Below are 23,232 nucleotides of genomic sequence, written 5' to 3' on the forward strand. Positions count from 1 at the left end.
GATCATTTGCAGTTTGGACGCATAGGTGGGAACATTTCCTGCCCTGATAGCAGCTGGGGGAGGACTATCCTCTGCCCGTGAGCGCTTTGGCACGGGCGAGGTGCCCACGGCAGCACCCGCTGCTTGTTGAGAAGAGCAATACATACTTTCACGTCAAAAGTTGTCATAAATAAGTCTCCAATAACACCAGAAAAAGTCACCAGATTTGATTTCATTTTGTAATTTTGCAAACAGGTTTTAATCAGGTTCGTACAGTTTTTGGGTTCGGGGACCTTAGTTTTACTGCAACTTAGTGTAGTATGGTACTGTAACATGTAGCTGACTTCACTAATGAACTGAATGAATCAAAACATGTAATAATCACAACCTACAGTTTTGAGATTTTCTTTTTTTTATTATTTTCTTGTAATATTACATTTTTGCTTCATTTCTATTTTTTCCTAAAATTATTATAAATAACAGCACTAGTAATATACAACATGATTTAAAATAAATAGTTTAATATGTGATATCGCAAATGCAAACTCATGTGTTAATTATGTCTCAAAAGCCTTCAATTAAAGGTGTGATTATATAGTGTGAGTGTTGCTGGGCCCTGAGTTAATATGTTACCAAACAACAAAACACAAATATATTCTCCTTCCCCAGATCATCTGAGGTGTTCAACATGGGGCCTCACTCTTTTCCAGCAATAAGAAAACTAAAAAAACAAACCAATTAATGGCCATTTAATGATCTGAATAAAGTGAGATTATACCCACAGAGTCCAATTAACATGAAAAAAGGAAAACAGACAAGGGAATACATTCTGTGTATTTACAGGAACACATCAGAAGTTCACTTCATCCACTTTATGATGTTAGTTACACAGATATCTAAACAAATAACTATCAGATGAGTACCACAACTTTGGAACTTTTATAGCACTGGTAATATGTATAATAATACATAATACATAATAATTCACATAAACTTACCACAAAACATAAACCATGTTTGGCTCATTGTTTCTTTTCTGCAACAATGGTTCTTGGCAATAAATTTTATACAACTGGAAAGCCCATTTATTTGCTTTTTACCAATGAACAATAAAATGTGAAATTTTTCATCAAACAAATTGAATGACAAATAATGATTAAAAAAAAAAACCTGCATGACATCCTAAGAAAATATCACAAACTAATAAAATAAAGCAGATATGTTTCTGGATCCAGGAGCTAAATTCATGCATATTATGGGAGAAATTTTCAGATTTGGCACCCCTGTTTGGTTTTCTGTTTGTAAACACCAGTCAGCCAATTTGAGGTACTGAACGAAGACCATGAAGCACTGTCTGCCTCAACAAGGACAATCATCAACACATTGAAGTTTATCAAGTGTATGATCTACATTTCTCTCAAAGAAACCAGACAGACAGGTTTGTGACTCAGAAAAAGCAATCAAGGAAGTTGGTTTCTCATTTGATACTGTAGTCTGTATGTGAAGGTGTGCTGCAAAATGATTATGCTCTCCTGACAAGAGGCTTTACAGACGGCAACAACGGCAAAAGGTAATCAACTTAATGTAGAATTTCCATTACTCAGTGTCTTTTATATTGTATTATTATTCCTCATATCTTCAGACCAATTTTAAAAAAGTATCCTAGAATGTTTACCGACATATCTAATATCTAGCTATTTTGCATTTACTGCTATTCAATAAGCAGTATTGAATAGCATACTGCTATTCAATACTGCTAAAAACAAACAAATAATTAACTTTGCAAGCAAACAGCAATAAATTAAATATTTTGAATGTTTGCTATCTGTTATCGTATGACTGTCACGATCCTGGGTCCTAGGACCCAGTGTTTTGAGTTTTAGTTCATTTTGATGTTTATAGTATGTTTAGGTCATTAGGCCTCCTATGTTGATTTGCTTATTAGTTCCCCCTTGTGTTTCAACCCATGTTAAGTCTCCCCTGCCCTTCATGTCTCTCTGTGCCCCCTCTGTTCTGTTTATGGTGTGTCTTTGCATGTTTGAGTTTCTTGTTTTCTGTCACCCTGCATTGTGCATTATGTTCTCATGGTTGGTCTTTTGTTACTCCCTCTAGTCTAGTCTCTTGTGTTCAAAGCTGAGTATTTCCCTCTGTGTATTTTGGTTCTTAGACCTCTGCCTTGTGGTTTGTCTCTGTTTCTTAGTTGCTGTCTCCACTGTGTCTAGTTCGCGTCTCTGTGTGATACTTCCTGTTTTACTTTGAAGGTCCATGCCTCATGTGAGTGTTTCTAGTTTTGCGTCTCTGTCTCGTCCAGTCCTGATTTCTCCCAGCTGTGCCCTCCTTCTGTGTCTCATTCCCTCGTTATCTCTCTGTGTATTTAAGCCCTGTGTTTCTCTTTGTCAGTGTCGTAGTCTCCACCATAGCTGTGTGATTTTTCCCTGTGGCTCCTTGTGCTTTAGTTTTCCCAGTTTAGTCTATTTTGTATTGTTTTTTGTGTCCCACTCCACGCCAGCAATAAAGCTGTGTTTTTTGAGTTTACCTTTTGTCTCTGTGAGTTTGCGTTTGGGTCCTACTTTTGCCTGCACACAGCCGTACTGTGACAATGACAGCTGAGACAAGCTTACAACTCCTGCTACCCCGAATAGGGTATGTTGAGGAAGACGGATGGATTAATGGATGGATGACTGGAGATAATACACTTTTCAATTCAGGAACAAACATCAATAACATCAATAACAGATCTGAGACAGTCTCAGGGGTACACATGCGCATTAACTTATTAGTTTCCTTTTAAAATAAATTATAAGACAAAAATCTTATTAGTAAGGTTGAACTCTTGGGGTATAATGCTGCTAAGAACTGTGAAACATTTATCGAGTTCATGATCCAGAACAACTAATAAACATGGGCACATTTCAGCAAACCAAACGCCATCTTCACCTAAACTTAGACTAATCTCATTGTTACGTTTTTATGTCTGTGTCATTTCTCTAACTTAACGAAATTCTACTCACACTGTGCTGCTAAAGTCAAAAGTGAGTGTTTAAATTCTTTACCACTGCTGTACATATAAACTTTATTTTAATGCACTTAGTATGTATTGCACAACACAGTGTCTTTGTTTCAAAGTCTGACATAATTAGGGATGGGTATCGAAACCCGGTTCTTGTTGAGAACCGGTTCCCACTGTTTCAATTCCTTGAAATTGTTTGCCATTTTTGCAAATGATTCCCTTATCGATTCCAGTTACCGCGAATGATGTCACCACGTTGCGGAGCGTCATTTACCTGTCAGGAAACACGGCGCCTAAGCAGCTCAAACGCTCAAATGTTTTGTTATACTTTATGAGAACAGGGCAACTTGCAATACTTGCAAAGTAGATATTTCATTTAAGGGAGGAAACACTATGAATATGCAAAAGCATTTGCTCGCGATGACCTTAAATGAATGTCATGTTTTTAACCCTTTCAGGCTCAAATTAAGTTTTTTGTTGCTAATGCACAACCAAGTCCTGCAGTGGTACTTCTGAGTAAAACAAACTCATAAAATATGTATGTGGGGTAATCAGATTGTTAGTTTTTAACTGTTGCAAATCGGCAACGCCTGCCTCGAGACGGTTAATTCCGCCCCGGACTCGTGAATCACAACCCAGCAGCAGCGGTGACGTTGCACGTCCTCTCCCGTTAATGCAGCAGGTAAATAATCAACTAACAGTGCATATTATGTTAGCGCGATCTGCCTTATTACAAAACCTGCCATTACTGTGTGTTGCATTTAGGTGACCATGATGAGAGAGAGCCTCTCTCATCATGGTCAGAGTCTGGCTGGCTCAGATGCTGGCAGTTCTCGCTGCAGTCTACGGGTAGTGTCTCCTTTCAGGCCAGGATAGACGAATGTCACCGAGCAGTGACTAAGTTTGAGGTAAAAGGCTTGCACTGTTAGGAGTTGGGTTCTGGTTATGTGGTGTTTTTGTCTGTATGTGTTTTTTGGTGCCTCCCTTTTTGTATAGGTAGGCGGGGCAGTGAGTCACTGAACCTGGCACACCTGTTAATCATCAGATGCAGTAGCGGTTTTTGATACGGGCAACACAGGCGGTTGCCTCCCAGTCAACACACATATGTGGGGCCTAAATAGGGAGCAGCAGGTCTAATATTTGGGGCCCACTTGGGAAACCCAACTAGGGTCCAGCTAATTTTGTCCTCAGTTTCCATGGTGGCCCCAAATGTGTTTTCCTAGATGGGTTTATGCTGGGTCCGAGATAAGCCCCAAATCAGGCCCAGCCAACAAATGAGTATGGGGCCCAGATGGGTAGAAGCGGGTCTGATGGTTGGGGCCCACTTGGGCTACCCACCTGGCACCCAGCTACTTTTGTCCTCAGTTTCCATGATGTCCCCAAATGTGTTTTCCCAGATGGGTTAATGATGGGTCCCAAATCAGCCCCAGACAACAAATGAGTATGGGGCCCAGATGGATAGAAGCAGGTCTGATACTTGGGGCCCACTTGGGTTACCAACCTGGGACACAGCTATTTTTGTCTTCAGTTTCCATGGTGGCCCCAAGTGTTTTTGTCCAGATGGATAATGAAAGTAAGCTATAATTTAAATCACCTGTACAACAAAGCCAGTTTATCTTTTTTTCCCCTACAGTTTATAGGAAAAACAAATGCAGCAAACCACAGCTTCTCACTCATTCACCAATCCATTGGTCCTGAAAGAAATAAAATAAAATAAAAAATTAGTGCATTTTTACAAACAAAATCAGATTTGCGATAGTACTGGAGTTGTTTTGGAGGTTGTGCTGTTCAAGTTGTTTGACCTCCTACATTGAACTCTTTGAAGACCATGAGTATTCATGGAAACAGAAAAGCTATTTACAAAAGGATTTACCAAGTAGGCACTCAAAAATACATACATGAGGTGATCAGGGGAAGTGGAGACACATGAGGACACAGCTGACTAGAATGAAACATAATGACATTAAAGGGGAGGGGAGAGTAAGACTAAACACGTAGTACAAAGAAACACAAGACCTTTCAAAGTAAAATAGGAGCCATGGGGACACGAGCCAACAGGGAATACTTAACACAGGGATGACTACATAAATGGATCTACTAAAATGGCCTGTATTTATATAGCGCTTTACTAGTCCCTAAGGACCCCAAAGCGCTTTACATATCCAGTCATCCACCCATTCACACACACATTCACACACTGGTGATGGCAAGCTACATTGTAGCCACAGCCACCCTGGGGCGCACTGACAGAGGCGAGGCTGCCGGACACTGGCGCCACCGGGCCCTCTGAACAATGGAACAATGGAATTTTTGACCAGCTAGCAAAAATCTACTCTATGATATCAGATGGTAAGCACTTGTCTACATTTGTGATTTTATTCAATTTTACATATATGTTTAATGTCATATCAAAAAACACATGAGATCAGATGATTGTTTAATCATTTTTTTATATTTATGTTCATTTTTATAGAGCCACGTTTTCTGGATTTTAAAATTGAAGGTAGTGGATTTTGGGAGGATAAAGTCATTGTAACATGTGGCCATCCACCATTGGATCTCTTTGGTACTGACTGGAGAGCAGAGTGGAGACGTGATGGCAATGTCATAGTTGCAGATGGAGTACATACCATTTCAAAAAACAACAGTCACTCAGTCTTATCTGTGTCACAGTTCATTCGTGCTGACAGTGGTAAGAAGCAAACAACTGCATTCCATGGGGAAATTCACAAATCATATACATTTAAAATGCGAGTGTAGTCTCAGCATTTTTTAGTGATTCAGCAAGTGCAATTACAACATTCTGATTGGCTTAAGGGTAAAACTTGTTTGGTTCAGAAAAAAACATCACATGTATCTTTTATCATAACTCTTTTACGTGGCCTATCGACACAATTTAAAATCTGGTATATAGTTTGAAGTCCGCACTTCTGACCCAAGTTGAAATGGAGTCGCTGGGTCGCTGCAACCCCAGAGGGTTAAGGAAAACGTTGTTACTGCAATGGAGCAATCAATATTAGTGCAGAAGGACTGAAATCATTTGATTTAAATAGTTAAACCATTGCTGTTGCACAAGCCTTTCTCAAGAGAAAGAAATACCAAATTACAAGTGCCAGTGTAAATGTGTACTTGTGTGAACACAGATGTCAACTAATTCATATTAGAAATCCTATTTAAATTTGGAAATAAGTGGTTGCTGAGCTCTTAATAATATAACAGTAAAATAAAATGTTGCTAGACAGAGAATGGTATTCTTGAAACAAAATGGAGCAAAAACTCGTTATCAGCTACATTATTGCTTTTTTGTAGGAAACACTGAATCTGCATAGGAGAACCAGCCATATTACAACTGTATAATACAGAAATAAGTGACACTGTCAACCCATATATTATTATTTTTGTTTGGCAACACTATTTTATTTATGTATATAATAATTTACTTTCATTCCAGGAAATTATGAATGCAGGCTCATACGGGAAAAGGATGAATCATTTTATCGACAACGATCCAATGGAGCCTTCACACTCAAAGAGAAACCCTTGATCAGAGTGGACCCAATTCAAAAATTTTTGAATTGTAGTGGTCAAAATGTGCCACTAAGCTGCACTGTCAACAATGACTACAATATTAATTTCACAAACGTGAATATTAGCGGTAAATCTGAAACAAAGAATCAACAAAATGCAAATCAGCTATTGGGAAATAATTTCTCTGCTCATCTTGCAATACTTACGTTATTTACTAATATGAGACAAAACTTTTTAAAAACTAGTCTGATTAATATTACATCAGATCTGAATGTTTAGCTTGTATTGCTATTCATATTGACTTTGTTGTTTCTGCGATTTATCCAAAGGTAAAAAAAGCATTACCTATCAATATAAAACTGATAGCTGTACAGACAAAGAGCAGGATACAATTACCTGTCAATCAACTACCTATCCTGAATTCAAAGAAACAATAACACTCAGATTTTACAAAGGAAGTGAGTATTAACACATTATAAAGCAATTTATTAAATTCAGGTTAAAAATTATCTACATTTAATAAGGTCTTTTTTTTTGTTTTTGTTTTATTAGATCCTCAAATGTGTGATGATAAAGAATTTGGAAAGGCAGTTAGTGGTTCCAGAGCCAGAATACCCTGTGCAAACAATGAGGTAGGAGAAAAGAGTGCATTGTGCAACATCACAACATATACTGAAATACGAGACACCTGCATACTGCAACCCATTAAGGAGCTGCTTGACCAATCTGAGGTGACTTATATAAACTGCCATGTTCTTTTTAGTTCTTTGTATTGTGGAAAATGTACCTTAGAGATAAATCACAATATTACATATTTTAAAGAGTTTAGAAAGTTCACCTAAGTGAAGCCACAAAAATATTACACAAACCTCTCTTTAAGTTACTCTTTTAATTAAAGTTAATTTGCTATGTGTTTTACTTGACAACTGTGACTATAAATTTCAAAACTAGATTATATCAAATGATAAGATAGGCTCTTAAATGACTAATTTTTTCTACTCTACATTTCAATTTTGCTGATGATGGAAATGACCATGTAATGTAATGTAAAATATAAATGGTTCTCAACACAATCCTGTTGATTCTATTCTGGGCTATAATGGAAGATGAATCCACCTCTCAAATTATTACAGCTCCTTCAACCAGTTTCCAAATGGATGGTATCCTGTTAGACAGCAAAACGATCATGGTCTTAGGATTAAGTGGTGTTTTTATTTCTTGGTGAACATACTTGAGTTTTAGTTGACTTTAGTTTTCTAGTGTTAGTTTCAAGTTCCAGGGCTCTATGTACTACAAAGTAAGTTAAATATATACAGGGATTCTTTCCATTATTTGGATTCAATTGCCCTAACGTCAAACATCACAACTACTAAGTTAACTAAGTTTCAGCTATAAAATTAGAGATATAATTCTCCTCTTTCAAGGAACATTTGAATTCTCTCTCTAGCCCAAAATGGTTAAAGCATTACAGTGATGTGAACTGCACATGTTAACTAGTATCTAGTAGAAGCTGATTTTTCTGTCTGTGTTCAGACAACAGTACCTTCTGAATGCGTTGTGCTAACATGATACTTAAAATATCACCATAAAGCTTGTCTTCTCTTCCTTCCGAAAGCATCAGAGCTGGGGCAGGTGCTGTGCCAATGGTGAAAAAAAAGAGTTAAATAAATGTTTAAATTTGCATAACGCAGTTTTAGTTATTATTCTTTCAGCTGGAACCTTGATGTTGTTTAATAGTCTGAGAATAAGTAAAATACAAATACAAAATGTAGGAAATGTAATATTCCCTAATTTAAAGTAACCAATTTATATTGTCCACAAGTACAAATAGATGCCCCTAAATTGTACGTGCTTTGGAGTTTGTAAGTGCTTTTTGAGTTTTGGGAGCTGAAAGAGCCGGTTCTCTAAAAGGAGCCGGAAATCCCATCACTACAGAAAACCCTGGTTCACCCCAAAGTTACCCGGATAAGACAAAGTTCTGCTTCATAGTACAAACCTCAGAAAGTTAAAAAGAAAAAAAAAGATAAAAAAGGATAACCACTGCACCAAAAAACCCCGCACAACAGAAATTAAAGTAAGCTGCAATGAGTCAATGCTTATCAAGTCCTTTAACTTTGTGCAATACATGTTTTACAGTTTTATACCATTTGTGATGACAGACAAACTGTTAATACAATTTGTGATGACAGACAAACTGTTAATACAAAATAAACTTGTCACCCATTTAATAAAAATAAAACTTGTCAAATAAATAACCACAAAGTAAGCAGGTAGTTTAAGTTTATAAAGTATGCACAAAAAAACACTTTTTCAATAAATAACCACAAAGTAAGTAAGTAGTGTTTCTTTGTTTTGCCACTACAGCACTATTTACAATTTGTGATCAGAAGACATGGAAAGCACAAATGAAACACGGTATTAGCGATGGTAAATTCGATTCTTTTTACTGAATCGAGTTTTAATGAGTCACTTACCAAAGTGAATCGATTTTTTAGTCATTTGATTCACTGTGTCAGTTGACCAGAGAGTGCAAAAAATGTACATTTTCAATCAAACTTAATTTGTTTCCCTTTTCATGTAAATCCTACTGCTAAGATGAATGATTCTAAAAGAAAACAACTATTTTATAGAGCAAAAAAGAGCAAAAACATTTCTAAAATTAAGCAATTTCCTATCAAAGTTGCTTAATAAACATTTATTTTATTTTATTTTATTAGTATTTTCCTTAAATGTGTTAAATATATATTTTCTCATCTAAATGTCCACTGAGCTGTGAGCCAGGGGGCGGTAATGCGCCTTAACATTGGTTGCCAACCAAGAAGAAGAAGAAGCTGTGAGCCAGGAGGGAGGGGGTGAGCGAGTCCTAAGTGATTCGCTTAGGCAGAGCGATGCTACTGTGAACCGAGGAGCTATTTTCTTGATGTGAGCTTCTACTCAGGGTTTTTTCTTCCAGTTCAGAGCAGAAGTTTTTTTGTTACGATACTGGATGTTGTGTTTTTCTCCACAATTTTAATTATAAGCTAGATACATTGCTGCTAACAGCAACAGGGATGAGTCAGTGAGTCAGTTGGGCTTGTGAATCATGATTCATGAGTCAGTAAAGTGATTCTCGAGTATTGAACGATTCGTTCATGATTCGCGCATCACTACACGGTATTCACTGTTCGGTTTATAACTGCAGGCAGATTAAGGTTAAAAGACTGTAATAAACGTAAGCCAGATTCTGTGAGGATTTCTACAAACAAAAACCTTTGAGATAGGAATTAGTAAATAGGAAGCCCAAGTTTGTCATTCTAACTTAAACATTGAGTTAAATTGTGAAACTAAATACTTTTTCTCTTCAACTCTTGCAGGTCTTGACTGCCACTACACTGCCAGCATTTTTGCAACAGCTCAGCAATGTTACTAATGGGAATTCTGAGCAAGTGGTTAACTCACCTAAAAATATTGATGCTGTTGTTCAAATCCTCAGAAATGTAGCCAACAGAATAGAATTATTCAATATCTCAATCAATGAAAACTCAATGAAGGTACATGCTAGTTTACTGAAGTTTGAGTATTCTAAATAATACATGCTTTTTTTTAATTTTGTATTTGTTTATTCAATCTAATACTTTTTTTTTTTTACTGTAGGATATCCTGATAACTGCAGGTGTTCTCACCACAGATCAGGCAAGGGACTCATGGAACTTTCTGAACAAAAACAATGAAAGTATCTCGTATAGCATCTCTAACCCTGACGGTGTTAGTTCATCATTATTGCAGTCTCTTGAAATAATAACAAAACACCTTGCCAGTTTCAATAATTCTGGTATTGACACGCCTTTTATCATCTTGAACAGAACTATATACACAAACCCTATCATTGGTGATTTTAATTCTTCAGTGGTGATAGAAATACCACAGAATGAGGGTAAAAATAAGTCAATCACAGTGATAACATTTGCCTCGCTGAATAATGTACTCCCTGCAAGAGAAATAGACAATTCATCGATTAAGGTCATCGGTGGCAGGGTTGTACTTGTTCAGTCCAGTGGCCAAATCAATAATATCTCTTTGACATTTGATATTTTAAATGATACACTGAGAGATCCAAAATGTGTCTTCTGGAACTTCAATCTCCTTAATGGTCTCGGAGGATGGGACGATGAGGGCTGTGAAGTGGTAAATACAAATGAAACTGGAACTGTCACCTGCAACTGCAACCACCTGACCTCATTCTCTATCCTGATGTCACCAAACAGTCCAATTAGCCCAATTTTGGACTATATAACCTACATCGGAGTTGGCATTTCCATGGGTTCCTTGGTCATATGTCTCATCATTGAAGTTAACATTGCTGTGTCCCTCCTGATTGCAGATATTTGGTTTATAATTGGAGCAGCCATTTCAGATGCAAATCATAAAAACCACTCAGCATGCACTGCAACTACCTTTTTTATCCATTTGTTCTACCTAGCTCTGTTCTTCTGGATGTTTGCCTCAGCTTTGTTGCTGCTCTACCGTACAACTAATGTCTTTGGTGGGGGTTTGTCTAAAGCATCTATGCTGGCCATTGGATTTTCTCTAGGCTACGGAGCTCCTCTAATCATAGCAACAGTAACTATAGCTGCAACTGCACCAGACAACAAATATATCAGAGAAAATGTAATCTGCTGGCTCAACTGGGATGAGTCCAAAGCTCTACTGGCGTTTGTGATTCCTGCACTTTCAATAGTGCTGATAAATCTCATTATCCTGGTTGTGGTTTTGTACAAAATTATAAGGAGAAGGGTTGGAACAACTGCTGCACAAGCAGGTGAAAAGAGCGTTTTACTGGTTATTGTCAAGAGCTTGGCTGTGCTTACACCATTTTTTGGAATAACTTGGGGTTTGGGAGCTGGACTTCTGGTGCATCCAAGAGACATAGGAATCAATATTGCATTCGCACTCTTCAATTCGCTACAGGTACAAATAAACTTTTTACCTTTTTATACCATAATAGCAGAATCTTTAATCACTGAATCCTTGATAACGGACATTACTCTGTCTTTTAAAAAAGGGCTTCTTTATTTTGGTGTTTGGAACACTGCTGGATGGTAAGGTATGTACAGCTCAATTTTAAGTCAAGTTAATGAATAAGTGCTTATTGTTGAATTACTTTAAATTAATGTTAAATGATATAATTTGGTTTAACCAACAAAGTGCTTAATGTCTACAAACCTTTACTGACGAAGGAATATGAATTGTAATAATACTACACTAAAATCCTCTTGTCAAGTCAAACTTCTGCCTTTTAGTGCCATTTCATGGTTTCTCTGTAAATCCATATAAATGACTAATTCAGACTTGATGGTGAAAGTAGCAAACAGCAGGTGGGCCCACACTTCAATAAATAACAGTTATATGTATGTGTTCGTATCCCACACAAGCACACAAAAAAGCAAGATAAACATCACCATAGACTTACAAAAAGATTCCTTTTAGTGTTTGGCTGGGCATCATGAATTAATTTACTTTTACAGCTAACTTGTGCAACTTCCATTGTAGTGTAACATTTGAGATTTCACTTACCAGGTGCGGTCAGCAATATCATCATATGCACGACCGTCCAGAAGTGGGACAGGGGTAAGAACAGTTTTCGTGTTCCTTTTTTCTTTCCTTATTTTTGGATCTCAGCCAACTTGTTTTTTGTTTTGTTTTGTTTTTTCAAATATTGCATGATTTGTTTTTTGTATTGTATTTTAGAGCACAAGTGCTGGAAACTCATCGTCAAGTGGACTTCGATTTTTAAGGAACTGGAGACGTGGAAGAGGTAAATAACAATTAAAAAATTAACATAAAGATGCAGGAAAAGCTGTGTGTTGTTAGGTGTGCTTGTACCTTAATCAGGCAGTCCAACACAGAAAACAATTGGATGGGTTGCACATTAACACAAATTAATTTTTTTAATTTTATTTATTCATACAATTATTTTACTTCTTACTTCAGTGTCTACTGTGTATTATTTTTTGCCACAGATTAACTATACTGCTCTGTTTTTTTTAGATGGCTACAACATGACATCCAGTGCATCCAGTGATTTACATTCAGCTAGCAACACATAATGAATGCAGAAATCTGTGGTTATTCAGATAACCAACAAGAAGTCAGGCTTTTCTTTGTTCCTTTTTTCCATAGTATCAGTGAGTTAATCTGTTGTGTTTTTATTAATAGCTTATATAATATTTAATCCCAGAAGAATTTGGCTTGGTTTTTAAGGAAAACAAATAAAGAAAAATATGTGTGCTCACCAAAATATTTTTGAATGGCATAATAAATTTTGGAATTGTAATCAAACTTTAAAAAAAATTATGTCATCGTTTTCATCTTTGATTTTGATTTGCATGCATGATTATCAACACAGCACAGAGCATAGATTTGTAGTTATACTAATAGATTTTTATCAATCTATAGATGTTTTTAAAGAAAAGAGTTGAGTGTTCTTATATTCTAAAGAGTGAGTAGATTTGATGTCTGATGTAAACATAAGTAAAACATTGTACTCGCAATATACACAGAAATACAAACTACCTTTGTTTAAAAAAACGTTTTTGTGTTGGGGACATCTACTCAAAATCTTGCCGTTTCATTCTGTGTCAGTATGTATCATGGCACACAGTCCCACAAAGATCCACATGAAAACTGTTAATTGAGCTGTAACAATTTCATTCATTTGTAATTCAATAATTTCTGGTAATCTTTTATTTTGTGCATTTTGTGAAGTAGCCATGTGTTGTAAAGATGAAACAGATGTCAGGGAACTGTTGCACATTAGGTAGATCTTAATGCTGAAATTTCTCATACTCATGTTAATTTTACCCATATTTATTTTTTTCTTTGCAGAACAGATAACTGTTATTCTAATTAGCACCTTCATAATCTTTACTGGCTACTCAAAGATTAACTAAGTATGCTTTCTGTGCGCCTTTTGTGCATTTAATGTGGTATGTTTTTGGATAGCTTTGACATGCCTTAATTTTGATCCTGATTAATAATGTATACAACTAGCTTTCTATTACTTTCTATTACTAATTATGTCCTGAATTTGTTAAACTTTTATTCAGAATTTGGTGATTTAAATCTTTTAAAAATACCAATCTTGTGTCAAACTCCAGCTTCACACACCCTGTTAATCTGGCAGATTTGTTTGAAGTATCCTAAAATCCAAATTCCTAAAACAAATAAATAAATAAATAAATAAAATAAAATAATAAAAACCTGAATTGGAATGACACACAGACGAAGTTCCTAATAGTGGTGTGCGGATCGATATTGAAATATCGATTCTTCCGATACCAGTAATTTATGTTCTAGAATCGATTCTCATATTAAAATATCGATATTTTAGTACTTTGGGGTAAATTTGTAGTGTTTCATTAACAGGAACAGTGGAAATAAACTATATCATTCGGATCGTCTAAATTGGAAGGAACTACTTCCTCTTACGCCTTAGTCATTTGTGAAATACGGCTGGATAAATGTGTAGCAGCCTCTGGCATGCACACTCACAGCAATGGCTGAGCATAAACGGAGTCATGTGTGGATGTATTTTACCTCCACAAACAGCTAAGACGCGGTTTGCGATACATGTGGCAAGACAGTAAGGTGTTGTGACAGCACCATTAACCTCGTCAAACACCTGAGAGTAAATCATAGAATATGATGAGCTTATGTTGAGGCGAACTGAAGAGGAGTAGAGGGACAGACTCAAGCGCAGACCACAAACTCCTTTCGAACAAGAGTGAATTTATTTACAGTGATCTGCCACAGTGCAATATATATACAAAGGTGTTTGGGGGAAAGGGCCAGGGTTCCAGGGTCCAGGAGTGAAAGGGGCCGGAGTCCAGGGGAGGGGGTTTCCACACACAAACAGCTCCTCTTTTCTCCACCACTCTTCTTGCTCAGTCACAGTTGCACAGGGAACGGGTCCGGTGCCGATCTGCGATGCGTTTGTTGTTCTCTTTTGTGCGTAGTAGGGCCGCTTGAGTGGCCCGCCAAACTCGACAACACCTGTGTAAATTCATTTCTTTTGAATTAATCCCTTCTTCTGAAAAAGAACCTCTCCTGGTTTAAATGGCACTTTGGATTTCCTTACTTTCTGTTCCGCTCCCAACCCCAAATAGATGCTGACAAGCTGACACAGTAACATGGAAGAGGAAAAGAAGTTGGAAGGAAAAAAAAATAAACCTAATGCCTAACAATGAAAAATGTAAAATAAGATCAATAATAATAATAATGATAATAACGGTAAAAGATGAAGCAACAAGTTTTTAGTTTCTTGTTTATTCCAAATGATCATCCAGATGTATGTGACATGTGATGACAAACACCATGTTTGTCATCACATGCTTAAACTCATCATATATTTTTACATATGCTGAACAGGCAGTCAGACATGCTGTCACTGTGGGGTAGATAACTGCATGAACACCATACGGCAGGGGTCTCAAACTCCAGTCCTCGAGGGCCGCCGTCCTGCAACTTTTCCATGTGTCCCTGTTGCACAACCCGTTCTCACTCCCGACGCGTAACACACCTAGTAGGTCATTAGCAAGACTATAGAACTTGACTGCATGCTGAGTTGGAAATTCAGCCATTTGATTCATGTTACAGCAGCTCATGAGTGAATGAACATGGTGCAATAAAAGTATTTTTAGAAGTATATGTTTCCAAATACATGCATTTACTTACTCGATGTTACAATATTTCTGAGAGCTCGTTTTTAAGCCTCCCAGTTATCAGTTTTGTGATCACACTATTGCTTTAACATTATTGAGACTACACAACACATTCATCCCTGACCTCCTCATATCCAGCTGAACAGGATTACTATACTGTGTAGATTTACAAATTCTTTCGTGGAACATCGAAATCCATTGTGTTGTGTAGATTTTTAACATATCTCCTGGATCATTACTAACTGTATGTTTGGTTTTACTTGTAGAGTTGTTGTAAGACCAGACAAGGAGCTCGAAAAATTTTATGGTTCCCAAAACAAAACAAGCCAAAAAAAACAAACAATGAAAATAATGACAAACCTTTAAAAACAACTGTGTGGAAACGGTAAGAGTATGCAGATCATCCAGCAGAGGGCACCATTATATCAAAAAAAATCGTTCAAATGTGACTTAAAGATTTATTAACCTTCTCAGGCTCAAATTAAGTTTTTGTTGCTAATGTACAAAAGAATACCTCCAGTGGTACTTCTGAGGGGAAAAAAAAAAAAACCTCATAAAATATGTATGTGGGGTAATCAGGTTGTTTAGCTTTTACTTGTTGCAAATCTGCAACGCCTGCCTTGACAGGGTTAAATTAAACACATCTATTAAAGTATGGTTACTACTTTTCAAAGGTGGTGGCTGTAAATGCTGCACTTGAAGCACAGTCCTTACCAGTTAGGGCTTTTTAAAGAGCTCGAGGTGAAATATTGAGGACATTTTTTTCCCCCAAAAATGTTACATGTGTCATTTATAGAAGAGAAATAACAGCTTTTGAAAAATTAAAAATCGATCTGAATTCTGAGAAACCTAAAAAAATAAAAATAAAAATCCAGCTGTAAAATGAACAGTGCAACAGATTTCACAGAAGCTGGTGAAACAAACAAACTAAATTCATTGTGGTTGGAATCTGTTTTAATCAAGATTTGCATGGATTCATGCACATTCTCCACTTCCTGGTATCAAACAACAAACATTTTACAGTTGTTACACCCCAGCCCAGGGAAAACTGGCGTGCAACAGAAGAAAAATAAAAATAAGGAGAAATGCCCCCACACTCCCTGCTCTCAAGGAAGACGAACCAACAAAAACAGCTACCACGGATTTCACAACAGCCTGTCAATTTATCAAGTCCCAAAAGGTAGCAGGCGTCAGGGTGAGCATGGCCAAAACAACAAACAAAAACTCTAGAAATGAAATGCAGCTGGCTTACCTTCACAGAAAACCCCAAACGAAAATTACAGGTGTCTTACCTGCCTCCCTAACCAAAAACAGGAGAAAAGGTTCCCAAAGAAAAATGGCTTCTCACCCCTACAGCTACCAAGTAAGACAAAGTATCGACAACTATTTACATCTATATACAACAAACTATTTACAACACAGGGGGAGATCGCAATAATCCATCCATCCATTCGCTAGCGCTTATCCTTTTCAGGGTCGCGGGGGGTGCTGGAGCCAATCCCAGCTGTCATAGGGCGAGAGGCAGGGTACACCCTGGACAGGTCGCCAGTCTGTCGCAGGGCTAACACACAAGGACAGACAACCATTCATACTCACATTCACACCTAGTGGCAATTTGGATTATCCAATTAACCTATCCCCACAAACTGCAAGTCTTTGGACGGTGGGAGGAAACCGGAGTACCCGGAGGGAACCCACGCAGACACAGGGAGAACATGCAAACTCCACACAGAAAGACCCGGCCTGATGGTGGAATTGAACTCAGGACCTTCTTGCTGTGCGGCAACAGTGCTAACCACCGTGCTGCCCACAACAGCAACAATGACAAACTGAAATATAGGGCTTAAATACATAGAGGGAGCTATCAGGGAATGGACAACAGGAGGGAAACACAGCTGGGGCAAATCAGAACTGACGAGACAAGGAAGCGTAAACTGAACACACTGAGATAAGACAGACCTTCAAAGTAAAGCAGGAAACACATAACAGTCACGCCTAAACAAAACACTGACAACATTGGATTGTAACACAGTGCTCAGGATGACTTCATTTACATGCAACAATTTTGTTTTTTTCTTTTAAAGAAAAAAAAAAGGTTCAAATTCATATTTTGAATGATCACTTTCCCCCCTGTAAACCTCTCTGAAATAAAAAGCTTATATTTAGATATGATAAAAACAACTGAGTCACTGACTCAAAGCAAATAACTATAAAATATGATACAAAATAAGCAGCCCGAGCATCCTCAGGTCATGGTGTTGCTCACAGTCCCATCACAGAGGGAAGCACAGCAGCACCCGTGGATGGAAGGAGAGTGCATTCAGTCCACTCAGACGGACTATCTCATGTCCGAATCAGGGACTTTCCAGTTCAACTGGAAGCCTTTGTCGTAGACTTCGTAGAGCACCTTCATCACGTAATGATTCCCTCCTTCCTGATACAGCTCCAGGTACTTCCTGTAAAGCTTCAGGGCTGTGCATGAGTCCTCCGTGCTGTCGTGGGTTTCTCCCTGGATGTTGAGGCCTGTGGACATGAAAAAAAGGTCAGGAATGATTAAAATGAAAGTGTTCAGCTTCAGATTACAGTGTGGATATGAGGAATTGACACGTACGCTTTAGTGCATGAACTCAAAAAAGCCTCTAAATACTTTGTTGTTCAGATTTAATTCCAAGATGAGTTTGATGACAACTAAAACATCATGAACTATACTGACTTAATACTGAATACTTAACTTAATACTGACAGTAATATGAGCGGATTATCCAGTTTACATATTTAAATCCTAATCCCTCTCACTGTAATAATGTGATTTAATTCGATTACAGACTCATATTTGGATTAGATTTTTGTTTTTTTTATTTCTACTAACTTACCAAGAAAATACCAAGCAAGGAATTTCGTGTCGATAACTTGATCTTTGGGAACCTTAAGAAACAGAAAATAAAAAACATTAAAATCAAAGCACATCTATAAAAAAACATCTCTAAACTATATGAACTAATTTGAAATATATAACAGATGAAATAACGTACCACTAAATTAATGACACGAAAGTCATTCTGCAGGCCGTGGCCGACGAAGCGAACTCCTGCATTGATGAGGAAGCGTAGCTTCAGGTAGGTCGACTTCAGCGTGGTCACGTGCTTAGAGGATACTGTGGCATCCAGGTCTCCAGGTTCGATTCCAGAGTATTTTGTCAAATAGTCGACCACCTGGAAGAACAAATTGACAAGTTAGCGGGTGGATCCTTGAAACATTATATATTCATTCTTTCAGGTCATCGTGGTCTTTTCTCTCTGCAGCTTCTCACCTGCTCCTGAGTGGAGATGTAATCATCGATGAAGGGGACCCCCTCGTTGGGCCCCTGACCCCTCACACAGGTGATCCTGGCCACAGACATCTGACTGGGCGTGATGGTCGATTTGGTGCCGTCGCTATGCAGCACTGCTTCCTCCTGCAAACGCACACATTCAGGGGTCAAATTTGTTTTAAATACTTGAGTCAGATTAGCTGAACTACTGAAAATATGTACTAGGAATATTTAAAATTGTTTTTGATCCTATATTATAATAAATGATGGTATCATAGCCAGACTTACCTCACTGAGCTTTACAAACTCAGCGTCCAGCCCCACCAGGTCACCAGCCTGCGGCATCTCACTGACTGTGAGTGGGATGAAAGTGGCGTCTGTCTTGCTATGCTTCTCAGTCCGATATAAGTCGGATTTGACTTCAGACTGATTGTGCTGACACTCACTGCGGAGGTCGTATTTGGTGTGGTAGTTTCTCTTGGCGTAACACAGGATGGCTGGCACTTTCCAGCTCACATCAAACTGTGCAGCCTCAGTCTGAAAACAAAAGGAGAAACATTTTTAAATGACTGCACACATTAAAGTTAGCATGAATAAACAAGCAGGAATCTTATCTAGGATCCTTACCTGCTCAATCGGCTCAATGAGGAAGTCATTGAAGAGGTACCACTGCTGGCGAGAGACTCCCTGAAATAATAAAATCATTTTGAATGTTAAAAATGAAACTTTTTGTAGTCAGCAGATGTCAAACTTTTCTTATCTAAGCGTCGCTCACCTCTTTTCTTTGATGGTAGGTCTCACCCACTTTGATGTGTGCGACCATATTACCACCCGCGCCAGCGTCCAGGATGTGCGGCACCGTGGCCACCAAGTCATACAGAGAAGCTCCCTCCGCCTGTTCAGCAGCACTTAACTAGTAACAGAAAGTGCAAATAATTGTAAGATAAACTTTTTCATTTCACAAAAGTTGAGAAATTCATGTGTTACAGAAACAAAAACACTAAAACCAACCCATAGTTCAATATCTACAATGCTTCAGATTAGTGTAATAATGTTTTAAAAATATTGCTCCTGGAAATATGGATTTAATTTTGAAGTGAAATTTTAACTCAGTAATGAAAAGTTACTCAGTTATTTCTTCAAGTGCAAAGATCAGCTGAAAATCTAAAGTCCTCACCTCCTCGCCCTCAGGCCAGCTGCTGATCTCCAGTCTCTGACTTTTGCTGAGGGACATCTTGAGAGTGGCGGGGATCCACACGTGACGCTGATCCTGATCTGTCTTCTGCATGGATTTGTTGAAGGTGTACTATAAAAACAGAAACATGGGCAATCATGTAAATAATGAACAGATAAATCATTACTTTCTTTTAACTGTATTTAAACACAGTGAATCAGTGGCTTACCTCGGCCTGAACCTTCCAGAATTCGGCCTCTTTGCTGCTGTTCACCTCACAGTTTATCACCAAAACATCTGGGAGACGTCGAATGTTGCGTGTCTGCACCTACAGTGTAACACAAAGAAATGATTACCCTGCACAACAGGTAACAATCAACCATAAATGAATTGTCATTATGAGTGAATGAAAGCTGTAACTCACTGTGGGCTGATACTTGTCACAGTTTCCACACCATGTGTGAGATCTCTGCTGCAGGCAGATGCTTTTCTTCAGGATCTCAGCAAAGTCGTGCTCCTTTATTCTTTCTCCTGAAGTGTCAAAGTACAATGAATATCAGTGTATACATCAAATCAAGCAGATATTTCCCTCTGCTCATTCAAAAACTAAATTAATTCAAACCATTATGTAATCATTAATAGTTCAAGTTTCAAAGACAGAGTAATTCACAGTCACAGATATCCATGCTCTCAGTGCTCTCAGACTCACCTTGAGAGTCAGGGTAATGCATGTTGAACAGCAACACGAGGGAGGAGTAGACTGTTTCTATGCCACAGAGACACGGGCTGCGGTTCTCAACTTCAGAACAAAACAGCTCTCTAATGACAGAGTCGCCAGGGGAGCCCAGAGAACTGCAACACAAACACAAATCACAGTTTCAGAAACCAGAAGGAAAACTCTGCATTTATAAACAAACATAATGATAAGACTGGGACAGTGTCCAGTAAGAATGCAGGTCAACAACGATGTGTTTTACCTACTCCTGGTCGTCCTGTAGGCCCGTGGATCCTCCTGCTCCTGTGTCTCCTGGAAGAGCTGGTAGAGGATGAAGTGATTCCATCTCTGGATTAAGCGACCTAGCTTGACTGTTCCTGTCGTCTCCTCATAGTTTTTAACAAGTTTTTTCTAGTTTGATGTCTTTAGTGTGATGATGTTATTCTGATGTGAATAACTTTTTTATTTATGCTCTTTTATAAATTAATATTTTATGCGTATATACATGCCTTGTTAGTTTCTTACTTCATGATATACAAGAAAACATTGACAACTGTGATTAATAAAGAATTGTCTAGCAGACCAACCACTTATTAGATCAGAACTTTTAAACTTACTGACAACTGGGCTGAATTAACCACCCTGCTCGCATTTCTGTTGTTTTTAACAGAGGCAGCCCAGTTACTGTTTTTAAACTGTTCTTGTTTTTTTTCAATCCCTCCTTTACGTTCAGGCTGCCCAGACATCCACTGCATGTCTTCCTGTTGCAGGTGTTTGGAGCCTGACAGGAAGGGCATGGTTTGGTTTTTGGCTTTGTCATTTCTGCAAATGAAAATGGAACATGTAGGGATTATTTCAGGTCTGTTTTGGTGAAATGATTACAAAAATAATTTATGACCAAAGAAATAACTTATATTACGAGGCAGTATTACACCATATTTAGAAAAAAAATCAATTACGAGATTAAAGTCGTTAATATTGAGTTAATTACGTGAATAGGGTTAAAAAAAACTGAATTGATTACAGAAAAGATACATTGCTAAAATCGAGCAGCACTAACATTAGCTGGGTGGCCAAGCAAGTGTCTTACACATGAGAATACATCACCAAAAAAAATTAAATAAACTTTTGCAGAAGTAGTTCTCTTGGTACACAGACTGCTCTGTGAAAACATTTCAAGTTTAATATCAGTTTAACATGCAAATTACCCACAGTTTATTACAACTTACTTAGCTAGGATCTGCCTCGTGTCGAGTCGAAAGATTCGCTGCAGGACCGTGAGTTGAAAGATACATTTACTACGACTCCCAAGATGCATTGCAGTAAAAACCATCCAATCGCCTTGCTTAAGATCTGTTGACATGTCACTAAAGGCGCGCTGTAGATAAATATTGCAATTTGTAAAAAATAAAATAAAAAAATAAAATTTGCAATTTGTAATTACATAATTAAACACTGGGCCAGTTTATTTTCGTATTATCGCTGGTTATTATTTTAGAGTAAATAAAGGAATAACGGGTAGCACCAAGCTGTTGTTATCTTCATTTCTATAGCAACGGCGTTTGAGGATTATGGGTAGTGTGCAGTTACGGGATTAGTGCGCCGTCTGCATAAATTGGTCTGATTGGTTGGAGCCGAGCGCATCCAAAACTAACAGTGGTGGAGTGGTGGATGAATCTATAAATGTGTTTTACGTGTGAAATGAAAATAATAAACCTAACAAAGGATTATATACGTTAAATCTGCGCACTTTCAGCTCGTGAATCACTTTGGAAAACACTGTGTGATGGCCACAACATGAAGCGATTTTATTGTTGAATTATCCGTGATACTTTCATGTGTTTTTGTTGAGAAATGTTAACGATGTCATTAAAAGAAAGCATTCAATTGGGGGGGGGGGGGGGGGGGGGGAACCCTAAGCATTTATTAAACCTCATGTTTTCCTTTAAACGTTTTATTTTGCTTTATATTTTAGTGATACTCTGGTAGAGAGGCTCTTATACTGTTAATTCAGCATATACTAAAAAAAATAAAAGCCTTTAAAAGCCTATTTCTGGACAATTATTATTTTATAATTATATAATTATATAATCAACTATTTTGCAATACTTCCAATCAACACACATCAAAAGAAAAGCTTGTGATGGCATCACATGAGATAACTTAAAGCTCAAAGGCTGTTCCATTGACATGTAACCAATCACTTCAAAGCACAAAACCTCTAATGTCATAGTCTTTTTGTGTGTGTGTGTGTGTGTGTGTCCTGTCTGGCACTGTAGCAATCAGAATTATTGTCTGAAGGCCAAGAAAAATGCCCAACAGATTTACTTTCCCAAGTGGGCCTTTTGCTATACTGGTCCACTTGATTGTCATAGTTTATTTGATCTTTATTACTTATTTTTATTCTAAGTTATTGTAATCAGGCCAGACTCGTGGACGGGAAAGAAAAACAAAAAGAAAAGTTCAGAAGAAAGTTAACAGAAGGAGAGGGAAAGAAAAAGGAGAAAAGAGATAGAGAGAAAAGACAATGAAAATCTGCTTCATCACTTTTGTCTTTGTGTCCTTTTTTTTCTCTTTTTCTTTTCCTGGATCACCTGTTGAGAAAGAAAAAAGAAAAGAAGCAGAAGAAGACTAGAGCAATAGAATAAACAACATCACGATGATCTATGGGAATATAACAGTAAATACTAAATGTTAAACATTACTGTGCAGCACGTAAGATCGACAGCGCACAGTGTGCTTTAAGGTAGGAGCCAAAAAGGGTGTAGTTTGTGTGTATGAGCACCCGTGTGTACACCTGTGAGCATGAGCGCGCTT

At 37.7% G+C, this 23,232-nt stretch overlaps 2 protein-coding genes across 4 annotated transcripts; one reads left to right on the forward strand and one right to left on the reverse strand.

Moving 5' to 3' along the window:
* Positions 1–4,936: 4,936 nt before the first annotated feature.
* LOC147300563 (adhesion G protein-coupled receptor F4-like) lies at positions 4,937–17,740 on the forward strand. The gene is made up of 12 exons (XM_086285151.1): positions 4,937–4,969; positions 5,212–5,338; positions 5,463–5,681; positions 6,441–6,644; positions 6,847–6,975; positions 7,070–7,248; positions 9,871–10,047; positions 10,151–11,464; positions 11,559–11,600; positions 12,074–12,124; positions 12,245–12,311; positions 12,545–17,740. Exons 1-12 carry the CDS (start codon positions 4,937–4,939, stop codon positions 12,601–12,603), a joined length of 2,601 nt encoding a protein of 866 aa, XP_086141277.1. The 3' UTR covers positions 12,604–17,740.
* Positions 16,149–22,279, reverse strand: LOC147300564 (PAN2-PAN3 deadenylation complex catalytic subunit PAN2-like). 3 transcript variants are annotated; one of them, XM_086285142.1, is made up of 13 exons: positions 21,645–22,279; positions 20,682–21,237; positions 20,410–20,552; positions 20,125–20,231; positions 19,930–20,028; positions 19,704–19,832; positions 19,302–19,439; positions 19,154–19,213; positions 18,815–19,063; positions 18,527–18,670; positions 18,249–18,428; positions 18,090–18,141; positions 16,149–17,739 (listed from the first exon to the last, which is right to left on the reverse strand). In XM_086285142.1, the coding sequence occupies exons 2-13, from the start codon at positions 20,759–20,761 to the stop codon at positions 17,555–17,557; spliced, it is 1,566 nt and encodes a 521-aa protein (XP_086141268.1). In that variant the 5' UTR covers positions 20,762–21,237; positions 21,645–22,279; the 3' UTR covers positions 16,149–17,554. The 3 variants fall into 3 exon arrangements, with proteins under 3 accessions (XP_086141268.1, XP_086141270.1, XP_086141269.1); XM_086285144.1 differs by having other exon boundaries at positions 20,678–21,237; positions 21,645–22,277; XM_086285143.1 differs by having other exon boundaries at positions 20,682–22,279.
* Between the last annotated feature and the right edge of the window lie 953 nt (positions 22,280–23,232).

This window comes from Aulonocara sp. 'chitande type north' Nkhata Bay, unplaced genomic scaffold, assembly GCF_057382095.1.
Source record: "Aulonocara sp. 'chitande type north' Nkhata Bay isolate Kocher_YH1m ecotype deep benthic unplaced genomic scaffold, A_spYH_male_GT1.1 unmapped_scaffold_31, whole genome shotgun sequence".
Classification (NCBI taxonomy): Eukaryota; Metazoa; Chordata; class Actinopteri; order Cichliformes; family Cichlidae; genus Aulonocara; species Aulonocara sp. 'chitande type north' Nkhata Bay.

Excerpts from the sequence above, each read along its gene's own strand:
- LOC147300564 (XM_086285142.1), bottom strand. The coding sequence starts at position 20,761 with ATGGAATCACTTCATCCTCTACCAGCTCTTCCAGGAGACACAGGAGCA. Across the intron at positions 20,029-20,124 it reads GTGACAAGTATCAGCCCACA|GTGCAGACACGCAACATTCG; the intron begins GTGAGTTACAGC and ends GTTACACTGTAG. Across the intron at positions 17,740-18,089 it reads CCTTGCTTGGTATTTTCTTG|GCCTCAACATCCAGGGAGAA; the intron begins GTAAGTTAGTAG and ends TCATGTCCACAG.
- LOC147300563 (XM_086285151.1), top strand. The coding sequence starts at position 4,937 with ATGAAACATAATGACATTAAAGGGGAGGGGAGA. Across the intron at positions 12,125-12,244 it reads CGTCCAGAAGTGGGACAGGG|AGCACAAGTGCTGGAAACTC; the intron begins GTAAGAACAGTT and ends ATTGTATTTTAG. Across the intron at positions 12,312-12,544 it reads GAACTGGAGACGTGGAAGAG|ATGGCTACAACATGACATCC; the intron begins GTAAATAACAAT and ends TGTTTTTTTTAG.